A 16,113-nucleotide genomic window follows, 5' to 3' on the forward strand; every position below is an offset into this window, starting at 1 on the left:
ACTTGAAGAAATGGAGGCTCCTGGAAGCAGGAGGTTCACAGAGCGGGGACAGATCGTCATCTGCAGGGAACGGAAGCAATCATCCTCCGGTGGAGAGCAGTGGAGAGAGAGTGGACGCTGAGCAGCCAGGAGCTGGCTTTCCCAAGGTGCCATCACTGGATTAAGGACTTCAGATTGGAAAATAAAGCTGTCTGCGGATACGGGCTTTTTCATTTGGGGCCGCGTGGACCTCCGCTGGCCAGACGTTCTCGCCAAGGTTAAAGTGGTTCTTTCACTGAGATAATCTAAATCTAGATCATATTGAATCTGTTTTCTCTCTGGCACTGAAATATTTTCCATGGTGCTCACGTTGGAAATATGAATTATCCACACTCTTCTTTCAAGCCCTGTCCAATTAGAAGTAGATGAAAATCTCCTTGCTGCAAAATCCTTTAACACAGGCGGAGGGGAAGAAGGGAATATATATTTATAGAAAATCTGATAGAAAACACGAGCACGTAACCTCAGGGTGAGCCGGGTGAGATATTTACTCAAGACTTATATTTCTTTTAAAAACAATTACTTTTGATATGTATCTAAAGTACCTCATCTGTCATTTAGGATAAAGACAGATTAAGCTTTCACAGGGGAATGAATTAGAAACTCTAGCATTCTAGGCCGCTAAGTGAACGTATGCGCTTGCAGAGAACTAAAGAAAAATCCAGTGAAGGGGACCTACAAGGAACAGTCATGTTGTCTTTGAAATGGAAATATGCTAAGGGAGGCATGCTCACTGGAGCTTAAAAGAAACATTAAAAGTGAGAGAGATTCCCTCCCTGGGTATGTGGGCTTGGGCTCTGACAAAGGACTGCAAAAGATCTGGAGAATCAGATGTAGGTATTCAAAGAATGTGAGGCCATGTTAAACCAAAGGGAACAGGAACCCAGAGTGGGGGACCACAGGTAGCACATCTCTGCCACCTCCTCCTGTCCCTGGACACTGCTCCTATCTCTGAAATTTACTCTGGGCTTATTTTGTTGTTGCTGCTGTTTTTCGAAGTACTAAAATACGACTTTTACTCCAGAATATCTTTTTTTTTTCTCATCAGAAGTAGCTGATGGCTTCTTAGTGTAGTCACATGAAAAGAGTAATTTGGAAACATTTAAGTAAAACAGGGTTCTTCAGTGTATTGGGTGATTCAGTCATAAGCAAGGCCTTCAGGGGCCCATCGTAACAAGAAAAGACAAAGATGAGTAGGTTGGGTGGGGGCGCTTCATGCCACAGGTGCACCAGGTGAGGAGCCGGTATTCCTGTGGGATCCCAGGTTAGGGACTCGCCTGGAATCCTGAAACCCATTGCTGCAGGAAGGTTGGGAGCAACTGGAAGCACTGGTACATGATCTTCAGGAACAAGAACTTTGGAGAAAGGCCAACCTGGGCCAAGTCCACCACTTACCTTCAGGTCCATGACTTGCCTGCCTGATCCTCAGCCTGCTCATTGGCAACACGGACGGAGAAGAGACAGCCACCCCACAAGGTGGTTGAAGGGCTTAAACCCGGAAAGACGGGTGGCTGGACTTATCGTCAGCTGCGAGAAGCTAAGAGCCATGGGCATGTTCCTGGGGGTGTCAGAACTGCTGCCTCCCTTGGAGTAGGATGCCCACATGGGCCTTTAGGGTCCTAGCAGGAGGGAGTCAAAGTTAAGGGAAGGATGAGCAGCTGGCCAAAATTCAGCCCTCCTACCTGCGGAGTGGCACGGGGAGGAGAACAGGGGCTGTGGCTGGGGACACAGCATGGGTGAGGGTACAGCTTCCCTGGATTCAAGTCACGAGGCTATTCCTGAGCCTTGTTAAGCAGGCCCCGGTCAGGAGTCCAGCGGTTAGACAGATGTACGGTGCAGGTGCTTGCAGTCTCTGAGGGGGAGAGCTGGGAGCTTTCCAGTCTGGACCCATCACAGAAGGTTCTGAAGTGAGGGCCACTGTGGAAGCACAGAGAGGCTGGGCAGCAACCAGACTGGCTTCCTAAGGGGGTGCTTCCTCTGAATTCCCACGTTCTTCTCAAGGCATCCACTGGATCTTATTTTTCCCCTAGGAAAATTTAGCCTCCTGTAGATCAACAAATGATCACATTACCCATGTGTCAAAAGTTCAGCCACATTTTTAAGAATCAGTTACTTGGAAAGGCACTTTTAATTATTTACCATACAAAGTTTCCCTTTTTCAAAATGGTGGCAGGACCTGTGTCCACACGGTACATGCACATGGAGGCAGCTTTCTGCAAGCTTCAATTTGGAGTTGAAATAATCCTTTCTGGCAGCTGGTATCTTGGGCCATGGTGTTTATTAAGTGGGATCATTTTGGAAAGTGACCAAATCAGGCCCCTCATCCCACTTAAGTCTCCTCACAGCCTCCCATCACCTGCCTGCCCTTCTCTCTGGCTCCAAGGCTGCCCTGACAGAGGGGTCTTGGCAGCCAGGACTGACAGTGGGAGGAGGAGGACAGGGTGGGTGAGGATGGGTTCGCAGACCACCATGGGCAGAGGGCAATGTGATAGATAAGCCAGGGGTTGACCAGTTTAGTCAACAGACACTGCATCCTAAGCCAGAGGACAGGAGCCTCCAGGGAATCCTGACATCTCCCTGACATTGTCCCCTGGCGTTTCGGTTAACACAGTGTACGTCTCCCCTGTCCCCTCTGAGCTGTGGGTAGCTGTCCTACTGCTGGACCCTGGCCGTAGCCTTCAGCTCGGGTCTCTTCACCATCCTTCTCTCTTGTGACACACAGATGTGGGAGGAGGCCATTGCCTTGGGCAAGGAACTCGCGGAGCAGTATGAGAACGAAATGTTTGATTACGAGCAACTCAGTGAATTGCTGGTAGGTCTTCATTGTTTTTGCTTAAAGGACAAGAGGCAGGTCAAGCCTGCTCTCCTGGAATCTCCTTTTGCACTTTCTCCTTGGGATTCGCCCCAGGCATCCCCCAGCCTTGGCCTGGTTCTTGGTGCCATCCCAAGATGGCCTTGATAATCTGCTGTTTGCTCCTGGCCCTGCCCAGCCCTTGACACCAGACTGCGGCTCCTGTGAATGGATTTTACGTAGACACCAGCGGACCCCCTGTGTACTTGATCTGGGGAATGCAGGAGTCTCCAGGAGCTTCTTGGATTCTAAAACCAACGCCTTCCACAAGAGGAGGGTGGACAGATGGAAGCTCTGGAAGTTTCTGGGTCCAGCCTTCTCAGCTAACCAGTCTTGTATTCAAGAGATCACATTGATGATGTGGCAATATTTATCATTAACTTAGAGCAAAGTAATTGTAGCCTTTTTGATTCTTCTTTAATGTCCCTCAGTACCTGGTCCACACCATTCATGAACACCAAGGGCCAACCATGTAATCAAAGTGAAACAGACTGTCTCGGTGTCACCTCTTGTGGTTTTTGAAAACACCCATGAATCATGACTGGTTGCTGAATTTGGCTTGTTTATTCAGGATCCCTTGCTGATTGATGGAGGATAAGTGAAAAAGAATGTCAAAACCATCAGTGAGATTAGAGCCAGGTGCAGGCCTCCCAGCCTCCCGCCCTGCAGGAGCTGCCAAAGCTTAGAGAGCTCACAGGAGGAGCCCAGGGGAATGATGCTTAAGTCTGAACTGCACTTTCTCTTCCTTACAGAAAAAGCAGGCTCAGTTTTATGAAAACATCGTCAAAGTGATCAGACCCAAGCCCGACTATTTCGCTGTTGGCTACTATGGACAGGGGTTCCCCACCTTCCTTCGGGTAAGTTCTGTTCTACTCAGTCTGAGCTGGGATTGCAGCGGCCTGGGCAGCAGTCCCTTTTCCCAAGGTGTTCTGCCCGACTCTGAACTGGAGGAGCTAAGAATGTCTTTTTTGATTGCATGTAACCCTTTGGTTCGATTTTTCCTGAAAAGAACTCACTTTCCAAGATTTATGTGTATTTTTAATCGTGCTAAAATATGCATAACATGAAATTTACCATTCGAATCACTTTGGGTTGTACAGTTCAGTGGCACACGCACCGCCATCACCCTGTCGATCCACCCCCAGAACTTTTCATCTTGCAAAGCTAGGACTCGGTACGCTAGCTCTCCACGCCCCCTCCAGCCTTCGGCAGCCACCCTTCTGCCTTCCATGTCCATGGGTCTGACTGCTCTAGGTACCTCGTGTGAGTGGGCTCACGCAGTACTGTCCCTCTTGTGTCTGGCTTCTTTCATTCAGCATGGAGTCCTCAAGGTCCACCCATGTCGTAGCAGGTGCCAGAACTTCATTCATTTTTTAGGCTGAAAAATATTTCCTTGTATCAATAGATCATATTCTTTTTATCTGTTTATCTCTTGATGGACGTTTGGGTTGCTTCCACCTTTTGGCTACTGTGAATAATGCTGCTACAATGTGTATTTGTAATTACATATGAACATTGGAGATGGATTCCCAGGGCCACCATGCTAGGAATCCACTGCATCCCGGAGGCCGGTGGGTGCTATTAGAATGTGATCAGAGTGGTAACTACCATCACCCGCCAAACTCCATTTCCCAATATTCACAGGAGGTTGGAGGAGAAGAAAGGCCACCTGACCAACTAGTAAAGTGGTTTCAAGTTTCTCAAAAGCACATTCTTGGATGTCGCTGACCTGAGGGTCGTGATTTCTTGCCTTGTCTTGTGGCATGTTTTTATGACACGTGGTTTTTCCTTACCCCAGGCAGCCTGGCATGGTTTAGGGCTGCAGAATTTCCATGCCAGGAGCATGGCTGTGGTATGGGGGGGTGGGGGTCCGTGAGGCCGGCAAGGAGATCCTCCTGGCCCCAGAGCTGTGCTTCCCGGCCTACGTTTGCTGATTGCATAGGGCTCCCTGTGAGATGAGGCACCCCTTCACCTACACCCACAAGGTGCCAATGTTCCCCCTACCGAGGACATGTCACTCTTTGTGGGAATGGCCCACACAGTTCTGGTCTGTTCCAGAAAGTGAGGTTGGGTGACCCCTCACTCAGTGACCCCCTAGTTACTGAAGCACCTGACTGTGGGCTCACTGCTGCCAGCCCCTCCCGCTGCCTTCACTGTGCAGTGAAGACAGTGGTGGATCAGAAAGCCAGACTGGAGAGAAGGTCTTCCTTCCCAGAGAGTGACAAAGGGTGTTCAGTGACAACCTCAAAAACAAACTGAAGGAAGGCCTGAGGTGGCAGTGGACGCACTTGAAGTTGTGAAGGGCATTCATCAGTGCTTGTGTCTGCACGTGTGCCCTGTGTGGATCTGCTGAGAGCCCACCCTGCACTGTGCAGTCCCTGCTGTACTGGGTGACAGAGGGGCCGTGGGCCCTGGGGACACTGGGCTGCCTGAGTGTGGCACCTGCTAGCTGGACTTACAAGGAATGATGACGACATTGAGCAAGGCAGCAGCCTGCCTCGAGTCTGCCGGGGGAAAGCCTGGGACACACGTGGCCATAGGGCCAGTAGCCGCAAGTTGTGCTGGGAGCTCCAGCCACTGCGGGCTGCAGGGACAGTCCTGGGTCACTTGCACTGTCAGAGGACAAAATGCAAAGTATGAATAAAGAGTTTAATGGGCTTGATTAATATTGAACTGACTTTCCTGCCACACCTGAATAATTTTGTGGGGCTGTGGCAATATATTTATTACGCTTCACAGATCACCTGGCAGGGGTCAGTCTGACAATGACATTAGCAGTTACCACAAAGCAGGCGGAAGACTTGCTGGCAAGGCTGCTGGCAGAGGAGCCTCTGAGGAACTCGCTTTCCTCTGGCTCTGCCGTTCTCCCCGAATCAATCTGGGTTTTGCATGCATATTAATATTTATACTCCTCACAAGGAATAAATATGTTTGCCTGTGTGTACATTTTCCCCTTGTTTTCTTGTTCGAAGGGACTACCTCAGCGTGCAAAGTAATTGACATTTCTGAAAAAGGGTATTAGTGTTTTCTTCTATAACTCACTAGTGTTTTTATATTAAAGCCTTTATATACATTTTTATTATTATGCTTTTTTCTAATATAAAACATAATAAATGCATGCTAGTTTCATAGTAGCCTGTTATATATTAAATCTCACTGAATTTCTGGAATGTTTGGCTTTATATAGCCTCCTAAGGTACCCATGTGTGTATTTATATTTCTAATTAAGACTACACATTACTTTGGTTTCTGCTTGGCATTAGTTTTCATAGAAATAAAACATTTTTCTTCCCTAATGGTGCTTTTAGACATACCTAAGCATAAAGTGGAAAAATTATTCAATTCTTAAACGGTTTCTTCCTCACTAATTTGTAAAAACTCAGAATACACTGGTCCTAGAGAAGAGGGTTGTCTTAGTCTGCTCAGGTTGAAGTAACAAAATACCTTCAACTGGGTCATTGATAAACAGCAGAAATTTGTTTTCTGACTGTTCAGAGGCCGAAAAGCCAGAGCAAGATGCAGCAGATGTGACATCCGTGGGGGTCTGTTCCCCTCAAGGCAGAGGGAAGGGAGCTCTCTGGAGCCTCTGGTGACCTGATCGCCTCCCAAGTATCCCACTGTTAACACCATCGCCTTGTTGGTTAGGAGGGACACAAACTTGCAGACAGTAGCAGGGATAAGCTAATCGAATGTTCTAAGATTTCTCTCTATCTCTGAAAACCCATTAATTAGGCAAATTTTAATTTGACTTCAGGCTGAGTCTCTGAAGATAAATGTAAAAATATGCAGCAAAATGCTGTTCCCGGCTGCCTCTGGCTGCCTGTCTCTCTGGCGTCTGTCCAGGGATTGCCAAGGTATGACACGGCTGTGCCTGACTCATGACCAGCCAGTCCTGAGTCTTCCCAGCATCTCCTGATGGAAGAGGCACAGGTCCAGCGCAGCCAAGACCCACCCATGGGCTCCTACCCATGGTCTCTCCCTGCCACAGTTTCCAATTAAGTGGAGACAGCCCTGGCAGGGGAGCCTTGACCTGTCTGTGACTCAGCTGTCATGCAGAACCCACTCGGGGATCTGTGAAGGGATGGAGAAGAACCTGCCTTGCAGATGTATTTAGAGTCACTGTCACACTCATCTGGAGATGGCCTCCACAAGAGCCTTGTGTAGGGAGGGGAGCTTATCTTCTTCATCTCTCCACCAAGGTCCCTTGTCTGGCCCCTGACGGACTCTCCAGCTTAGGGAGTATCATCTGAGATGGATAAAACCCAACCCTTAGAAGAAGAGCTCTAATCTCAAGTCACCATTTACTTTCTCATTCCTTGATGAATGGGGATCCGCACGGCAACTCTGATTACAATAAGGACAGACCTGCCATCCACCTCTCTCCAGCCTCTCACCACCAGGAGGCTGAGAGCCCAACATCTTGGTCTGGATCCATTTTCCTTGGTTTCTGCTCTTCTGTTGCTGTCTCCCAGGAATCAGCTGAGGATGGCCATGCTCAGGCTCTGAGGTCCCACCTTTGTCTCAGGCAATCTTAAATTCCTTCAGAAGGACAAAAACCACTTAAGTAGAGCTGTGGGGGAGAGACACCTGCTCTCTGATCCCCCACCTCAGTTTCTTATGTGGGCTGTCCGGCTGGGTCTGGGAACCTGTTGGTACAAGAGCTGACCAACAAGAGGGAAGCATCAGAGTTTATTATTTTTGCATGTATCTGGGGATCTTCACAAGAGAGTGAAGTCCAAGGCAATGGCTAAAGCAGGATGCTTTAATACTTTCTAGACAAAGAACAGTAAATCCCTAACAGAATGACAGGACAGATGTATCTGGACTCTGGTAGTAAATTCTAGGGCTATCACTATGGGGGCGGAAGATCAGGATTACTTTAGAATGTGTTGTTCAGGTTCTCTGCTGGCCCAGTTACCAGGGATCATTTTCCATCCTTGGTTTATGAAGGACATTCCTCCCAGAAGGATCCGTATGGTATGGCTTGCTGCACAGAGGAAAACAGGCCACATCCTTTCTGAAGTTACAGTTCCCCAGTAATTCCAGCTTGAAACAGTCATGACACCACTTGGGCACATTTTGCGATGGCCAAAGATGTCCTTCTCTGCCTGCCCTGCCAGCCTCCGCCTTTTCTGACCAGGCCTGGGGCTCCAATTGCTCCCCTGGTTTTGCATAGCTTTTAAATTGGTTGCCTCTGCTGAGACTGACACATCTCAAGATGCGGGTAACATGCTGCTGCCTAGGCAGTGTAACTCGGGAGGCTTTTGTCCCTGTGTCCTCCATGAGGAAGAGCCACACCATCACGTTCTGTTCTTATATGCAGTCGCATTTTTAAAAAATTTCCCCGCATACCTTGAAGACTGGTGCTTTGGCTTGTGAGCGTTTCTGGCCTCCCCTGTGGTGTTATGCAATGAACGTCTTTGTTTCCAGGGAAAAGTTTTCATTTACCGGGGGAAAGAGTATGAACGCAGGGAAGACTTTGAAGCCCGACTACTAACTCAGTTTCCAAACGCAGAGAAAATGAAGACCACGTCTCCACCAGGCGACGACATCAAAAACTCCGCTGGCCAGTGTATCCTTTAAGACACCCTGCTGACTCCGCTAGCAAGGGATGACCTGGCGGTTGCAGGGCTGGGTGGCTTGGGCTTCTCTCCAGGTCAACATCCCTGCTGCCTGTTGATCCTTAACCCCCTTCCCCTCAGATATCCAGTGCTTCACGGTGAAGCCCAAACTCGATCTGCCCCCTAAGTTCCACCGTCCGGTATCCGAGCAGATTGTAAGGTAATTTTGTTAGGATGGGAAATGGGAGTGGCTGTGGGGCCCTCCTGCTGATGACTCTGCCTTTTGAAGGGTGGATTTCAGCCAGCGTTGAGCACTCCCATGTTCTTTCTGCCCTCTTGTAATTGCGTGAGAAGCTCATGATTCCCAGCTTCCACCCAGGGTGGGGAGGAGTGGCCCTAGCCTGAAGGGTGCCATGCTGATTCCCCTCCCAAGGTTGGGGACAAGGAAAACTCTGAGGAGGGAGGCGGCCCCTGGTCGCTTGAGACCCATTAGGTGGGGAGACTTCCCTGTGGAGCACTTCAGCTGTGCCCAAGCCCAGTCCCACACCCAATCTGGGTGGAAATTCGAGGCTGTGGCAGGAAAGAGACTCGAACATTTGCTCCTGATTAAGCTCAAGATAAAAACCCTCCACCCATGAACCAGGATTGTGAGTGGTTTTTAAACCTCACTGTCCGAATTTGTGTGGGATGGTGCCTTGCAGTTTGAGTCGCCCCTGACATAGCAGTGGTGCGGGAACATCTGCTTTTGCAGATGGTTCGTTGACGGGAAGAGTTTTCTTCTGTGTTTGATCCTCATTCCGGTGAAAACATTAGCCTCCTTGATGGCCTGAGGGTCCTCAGGATCTGCTTGTTTTGCATCCTCAAGTTTGGTGGTTTCTTCGAGTTCTCCTCATTTCTTTGACCTTTCGTCAGCAGTAATGGATGTAAACCCAGACTCCGTGTGTTTGCAAGAGATTGTTTTCACAAGGCAGGCATTTTAAGGTTTGCAATGTCTTTTCTCAGGGAGGGCCTTTAAGTAAATATAGAACTGTAGGGTCTCTCAGTTCCTTTAGACGTATTTCAGTGTAGGGGGAGAAAGAAGTCCCCCCGCCCTGCCTGGCATAGGCAAAGCCCACCCCTTGCCCACAGGAGGAAGGCAGGCACATACATTCCACGGGTGCCACTCTTTCAGATCTGCATTCTATATATCTGAAACTAAATTATGGAGCATCTTTCTAAAAATAATGAATTCATCAATTTTTAACTATTTTAGAAAGTAATTAATTATTAAGTTATCAAATAACTTAATTGCTAAATTATTGAAGCAAATGATGAAACAATTTCTTAAATAATAAACACATACGTTGACGACGCGGCCCGGCCCCTCTGCTTCCCTTCCCTTTTCCCCACTTCACCTTCTCACTCTGACCCAGCATCCCTTCTCCCTGAGATCCTCAAGTTCATTTTGCACCTGCCAGGGTTTCCCTTCAGAGGCTGCTAGGCGAGGAGGCAGCAGGTCAAAGCGGCAGCCACTTCCCGGGATATAGCTAAGGCCAGATCCTGCATCTAAAAGTGAACGGGCTGTTTAAGGTCAATGTCTGATGACATTTCTGTCTCTGCAGCTTTTACAGGGCGAACGAGGTCCAGAGATTCGAATATTCCAGGCCGATTCGGAAAGGAGAGAAAAACCCAGATAATGAATTTGCGGTAAAACAACACCACTCATTCTACCAACAACAGGAGTGCCCTGGCAGAGTGTGGCCTTGGGGCTGCCACGCCTCTGGGCAATATGTGTGGGAATCCTATCCCCTCTCCCCTCCAAATGTAGCAAAGCCATCAACATTTCAAAAACAGGTCTTGAGGTTTCGGTGTATAGTAAGGTGCCTAACATGGGAAGGTGCGGGGCTTCCCTTGAGCCCAGCCCCCGTGCTGGAGCAGGTGCTGTATCTCTAGCTAAAGTTGGGTGTGAGATGCCCAGTGCTTACAGGACCTCCTGCAGGTGATGTGGGGGTCAGCAGATGGGCTGAGTGTAGACGCAGATGCTGGCACACCATGCGGTGTCCAGCCTGAACTTCACTATATCTCAGCAGCTGCAGAAGGATTTCTGCCTGGATGCTGCTGGTGCCAGGGGCCAGGTGATTCTCTGTGGTGGAGGCTGTCCTATGCATTGCAGGTTGTTTAGCAGCATCCCTGACCCCTGCGCACCAGATGCCAGTATCACTTCCCCAGTTGTGACAACCAATCCAAAAGTTGTTCCAGACATCAACAAATATTTGTCCCTTTTTGGAAACCATTGCATTGAAGTCATGGAAATATTAACATACATCCTTATTATAGCCTTTTAGAAATTATATGTACAAACTGATTAAATGAATTTCATTTTTAAAAGGCACCAGACAAACCAGAATTTTCTTAAATGATAACATTTCTCCCTTGTTCATGGAAAACCTCCAGAAACCCATGTATAGGCCCATACTGCATGGAGGCTGCAGCCCTGGGGACTCTGGGAACACGAGCACTGCAGGAGATGGCACTGCTCTAGTCTGCAATCTGGTGGCCTCTGATGAGGGGTCAAAGGTGCCTCCGTGACTGCTCATGGCCCAGAGCAAAGCTCGGAGCTCTTCCGTCAGGGCTGCCTTGGGGACCTCCATTCTGTCTCCCTGCAAATCTTCCGGTTTCTTTCAATCATGTGATCCTCAAAAAAATCTGAGTCTCCTGTGTCAACTTCTGGGAGCTCCCTGGGGGAGCCCCTCCCGCTAGGAGGCCCAACCCCTTGTGTGTCAATAGGAGCTTGGAGTTGAGTAAATCCAAGACCTACAGTTCTAACACACTGGTGTCCAAAGACCAAGGTTCTTTTTCTTGCCTAAGGCCAGTGTCCCGAACGTCCTTGGTGACTGGTCGCTGCTGTCTTTCTGTAACAATGGGGGCCCAGCCTTGGTACGTCCAACCCAGACACCCAACTAAGGGGACAGCTTTCTGAGCAGTCGGCCTCCAGCCATCCTGCCATTGTGTATGTTGTGTCTGGGTCGCGGGTTTGTTGGCTTGTCCTCGCTCCGCTCCTCTCCCATCTGGAAGTGTGTATATTCTTACACCGTAAAGAAATAGACACAAGGAGTCCAGCGAATTGCCAAAATGCCAGCAATAGGGGAGCAGAGCTAGGAATAACCCAGGCTCCTGATGTCTTGAGCTACGCCAAGCCTCACAGGCTGGGCCTCTCCTGGCTGGCCCTGAAAACCAACAGGACCCCGTGAGGCCGCACGCACGCGTGCAGCCGGGAGCCCAGGGTCTAGTCCTCCACGGACTGGTCAAAACCTCGGGCTTCCAGATAAGCACAGGGTGTTTAGAGCCCAGGGAAATGGGGCTTTGCTGTTTCACAGGGAGCTTGGCTACTCAGGCCCCAGGGGCAGAGGCTGTGGAAGCCCAGCCAAGAGCAGGGCAAGGAGGCTCAGCGCCTTCAAACCTCGCAAGGGCTGAAGCTCCTGACGGCAAGGGCCAGTAGAGGAGGAGACCCAGACGGCCACCCCTCCCAGGAGTGGAACCACAGCGAAGGTGCTGGAGGTGGGGTCTAGACAGGTTCTGAAAGAGCAAGTGCTTCCCTTCAAAGGCCAGTGCCTGAGAGGGCGACCACAGGGGGCCTGGCCTGTGTCCCTGAGGTCCCAACTGGGCCCTTGCTTTCCTTCTCCAGGAATCTTAGAGGTTTCCAAGATCCAGACAGCTTTCCGGAATTGTTGACATCCCATGATCCCATCTACATAAATCTAGATCCCTATTGGTAGGGCTGGGAATCTAACTCCGCGATAAAGCACATGCTTAGCATGCACAAGGCCTCTGGATCCATTCTCAGCACAAATTAAAAAAAAAAAAAAACAGGTCTCGATTGCTACTGGCAGAAGACTTGGTGCTCACTATTCTGCCTTACAGGCTGGAATGGCAGAGGAGGGCCGCAAGCCAGGCAGGCTTGAGCAGGTGGAGGCCAGGGTTGCAGTTTGCCCTGAGTTGTGGCTCTGTGCAACCTGAAGGCAGCATAGAATGATACTTGACACCTTTTCCTGCCATATGCAATGTCTACTTTACAAAGAGTACATTTCATAAAATGGCGTTTTTATTTAAAATGTATGTACACATTTTAAAAATGCAGAGAGTGGAAAGTCTTGAGTAATACACCAGAATGTTCAGGTTGTCATCTCTGCATGGTGAGTAACTTTCTCCCTTCCATTTTCATGTTTTCACAAAAATGTTCTAAAATACTAATTTTATTAGGATGTGAGAGGTCAGTTTTGATAAACCCAGCCTTCCTGAATGCATTAGCACCTTTGAATTTGTTTTGAACTCAAAGTACAGCTAATATGAAACTCATTTGGCACCATCCGAAATCTGTTTAAGAGGCCCCACCAGTTTGAACTATTTACACTTCCTCATCTCCTACATTCTCTTTGCCAAATACCAGGGAGGTGGGACCTCATGGCTTGGAAACAGGATGCTTGGGTATGTGCTGTGTGGCTGTTAAGCAGAGCATAGCTTATGAGGTGGCACTGCAACACACACCTGCCCTTCCTGCCCTGCCCCGCACATAGGCAGAACCTGCTGCTCTGGAAATCTCTGCCCAGGGGTCCTGTAAATCCCCATGAGGGCAGAGCCAGCCCCCGCTGATGGCCTCCTAACACATGTTTTATGTTCCTTTTGCAGAATATGTGGATCGAGAGGACTATATACACCACAGCATATAAATTGCCTGGCATTTTAAGGTGGTTTGAAGTCAAATCTGTTTTCATGGTAAGAACAAACCCTGGAAGCCATCATCCCATTCCCTTCCCAGCTAGGGCCGGATACACCCTCCTGGCAGGCTGCCCACGGCAGACCCTGCAATGCAGGTGGCCCTGCTGCATGTTCCTCTGAGCGTCCATGACACCTCGCCCCATCCCACTCCCAGTATCTTAGTGGAAGAGCTGTGTAAACACAACCAAGAACTGGCTTTCTTTGTAAGAAAACCAGACCAAGATCTCATTTCTCCTCTCAATATTTAATTTCAATCATAGCTGGGCTGTTTTGACAGTTCTTTCCCTTCCCTAAATGAAAAGTTTAAAACAAGTTCCAATTTACATAAACTTTTTACAAAATCTTTCTTCTTGATGGTTTTATTGCCATTTACATGACAAACAACTGAATTAATAGCACTCGCTCATTTCAAGTAAAAATAGCCTGAGAATAGACCCGGCCCCTACAGTTTTTAAAGGAAGGATGGTTCCCGTCTCGTTAACTAAACTCTGCATGGCTTTGGGACAGCTTCATTTACATGAAACTTACATTTATGGTGAGCTATGGGACAGCCTCATTTACATGAAGCAGCAGATCTATTAACTGCATGGAAATGTCAGGGCTGTGGCAATGCCAGTTTAAAAGTGCCGGTGGAGAAATGTTTTTGTTCCTGTGTCTTCATGCGGCAGGATCCCAGCCCTGGGGTAGCACTCGCCACCATTTTGCACCTGGTTGTTGGCTCTAGGACGAGGCTGCAACCTTCTGCCCAGCCTGTGTCCACCATCCCCCTTTGGCCTGGCTGGCTTGAGCTCTAGGTCCTTCCATGAGCATTTGCCTGCTCTGACAGACCTCCCACCCCCCCCAGCAGGCTGCCAGGATGCAGCCCCGGCTTCCTGCTGGGCCTCCGAGGCTCTCTGCCTACCCTCTTGGGAGACACTGTCCCTTTCTGCTCTGGGACCTCCCATTCTATTCTCCAGTCCTCTCAGGTAGATGGAGGGCTGTGCCCAGTGGGGTCAGGGGGCAAAACTACAGCCGCTTCATGGGGTGTTTGGAGATGGTAAGGTCCCCATGGGACAGAGGAGCAGGCACTCATCCTCTTGTGAGCCTCTGCCCGTGAGATAGTGGAGCCTGACCTTTTGTGAGGACATAGTTCCTCGGTCTGTGCTGGCCATTTTTAACAGATTAAAAGGGCTGGAAGCCAAATAATCCCAGAGTGATGGGACTGGAACCCTGCTGCAGACCCCTTCCCCTGCCATGCCTCCGGGAACAGACCCCGTCCTCGCAGGGGCAGCCGCTAGCCTGTTTGACGAAAACAGGGAACGTTCTTTCTTGAGGTAAATGGGTTTAGAGACTGGGGATGAGCAGCCAGTTAAATAGCATCCTGCCCCAGAAGTCATGTTCCTAGGATGGGACATTCCACTGTCTGACATGGGTGAGGACGGCTTTCCTGAGAGTGCATGTGACGAGGGCCACCCTCAATAGTGTGCACATGGTCGACCACAGGTCCCTGTATCGGGTCACAGATGGGCACATCGACAAGGCGACGGCCTCTGTGGACCACTTCCTCTGCAGCCGCTGGATTGTCGTGCTAGAATCTGGCAATCCCCACTTGTCCGTTCTCTGCCCTCTCTGCTTCCCCTTCCCCAGCCACCTCTCCCCACCCCTCAGGCATCCCCCAGAGGCTTCAGCAAGAATGCTGGAGGCTCTGCTTAGCCATTTGCTGGGGACACCCCAGTCCCTGGACATGGCTGGGGCCCATCACACCTCCTTTGGGAGGATCACAGGGACTGAGGCCATCTGGACGTGGGTCCCATGGCCCAGCCTCAGTGGGAGAGCACAAGGCCTGGTAGGCGGTGTGGGCCACGTACCATGCCTCTCTTAGGGCACCTTCGGGTTCAGCCAGACAGGACTCCAGAGATGGACAGAGGCGGGAGAGAGGGAAGCAAGCCCAGGAGGAGGAATGACTTGTCCCCTGCCTCCTGCACGGACGGCTCCACTACAAGGATGACTTTCCAGATGAGACTGCAAGCGTTCATCTTCCACATGGGAGTGTGTGGAGGCCCCTCCTTTGCCTTCCCAAACCAAAGGGGCCAGCAGGTTTCTAGAAGGGCAACTCTAGAACAAGCAGAGAGCTAGAACACATTCGAGGTCTCCTTTAGGGTAGTGTTGAGGCACTGCTCAGGGCTGTGTGTTTTCCCGGGATGACCATATGTGACTACAGCCGGGCAGCCTTGCTTTCTTTCTTTGGAATTTCCACAAGAGAGTTCCATGAACAGTGATGATAGAATACCCAGCTGCTCATGCCTAGGCCACAAGCAACCACACGTCCAGCCATCTCTTGTGAGATGGTGTATGGGAGAGGAGGTAGCCTGCCCCACTGGGCACCATGCTCCTCTGGAGAGGCCCAGGCAGAGAATGTGGCCATGCCATGGTACAATCTTCTATTCCTTGCAGGTGGAGATCAGCCCACTGGAGAATGCCATTGAGACCATGCAGCTAACGAATGACAAGATCAGCAGCATGGTGCAGCAGCACCTGGACGACCCCAGCCTGCCCGTCAACCCCCTGTCTATGCTCCTGAATGGCATCGTGGACCCTGCTGTCATGGGGGGCTTCACCAATTACGAGAAGGCATGTGGCATGCCTGGGGTCACCAAGTGCCTTCCAGACACTTTCCCCCAAACCTCGAGACTACCTGGCCTCACTGAACAACCTCAGCAGTGATGGAGCCGTGGCCAGGCACAGAGGCAGCCCCTGCAGGGGCTAAAATGTGTACCGTCTGACCCTTCATACAAAAGGCTTGTTGACCTCTGATCTAGACCATGAAAAACAGACAGTGCACTGCCAGAGAGCGGGCTGTGAGGGTGGCAAACTGTCTCCAGAGGAAAAGGTGGCACTCCTCTAATGCTCTGTATCCCTCAGGTTGTG

The 16,113-nt window shown here is 50.0% G+C and overlaps 1 protein-coding gene across 1 annotated transcript in view; it reads left to right on the forward strand.

Annotated features, from left to right (window-relative positions):
* Dock1 (dedicator of cytokinesis 1) overlaps positions 1-16,113 on the forward strand; it is a gene marked incomplete at its 5' end in the record, with an annotated part of 406,458 nt that overhangs the window by 363,714 nt on the left and 26,631 nt on the right. Inside the window, 7 exons of the mRNA XM_048791454.1 lie at positions 2,762-2,851; positions 3,643-3,747; positions 8,321-8,462; positions 8,593-8,671; positions 10,053-10,137; positions 13,117-13,203; positions 15,640-15,816. Coding sequence (XP_048647411.1) covers positions 2,762-2,851; positions 3,643-3,747; positions 8,321-8,462; positions 8,593-8,671; positions 10,053-10,137; positions 13,117-13,203; positions 15,640-15,816 — 765 coding nt within the window. The remainder of the gene's footprint in view (positions 1-2,761; positions 2,852-3,642; positions 3,748-8,320; positions 8,463-8,592; positions 8,672-10,052; positions 10,138-13,116; positions 13,204-15,639; positions 15,817-16,113) is intronic.

The sequence above is a fragment of the Marmota marmota genome, unplaced genomic scaffold (assembly GCF_001458135.2).
Source record: "Marmota marmota marmota unplaced genomic scaffold, marMar, whole genome shotgun sequence".
Taxonomy (NCBI): Eukaryota; Metazoa; Chordata; class Mammalia; order Rodentia; family Sciuridae; genus Marmota; species Marmota marmota.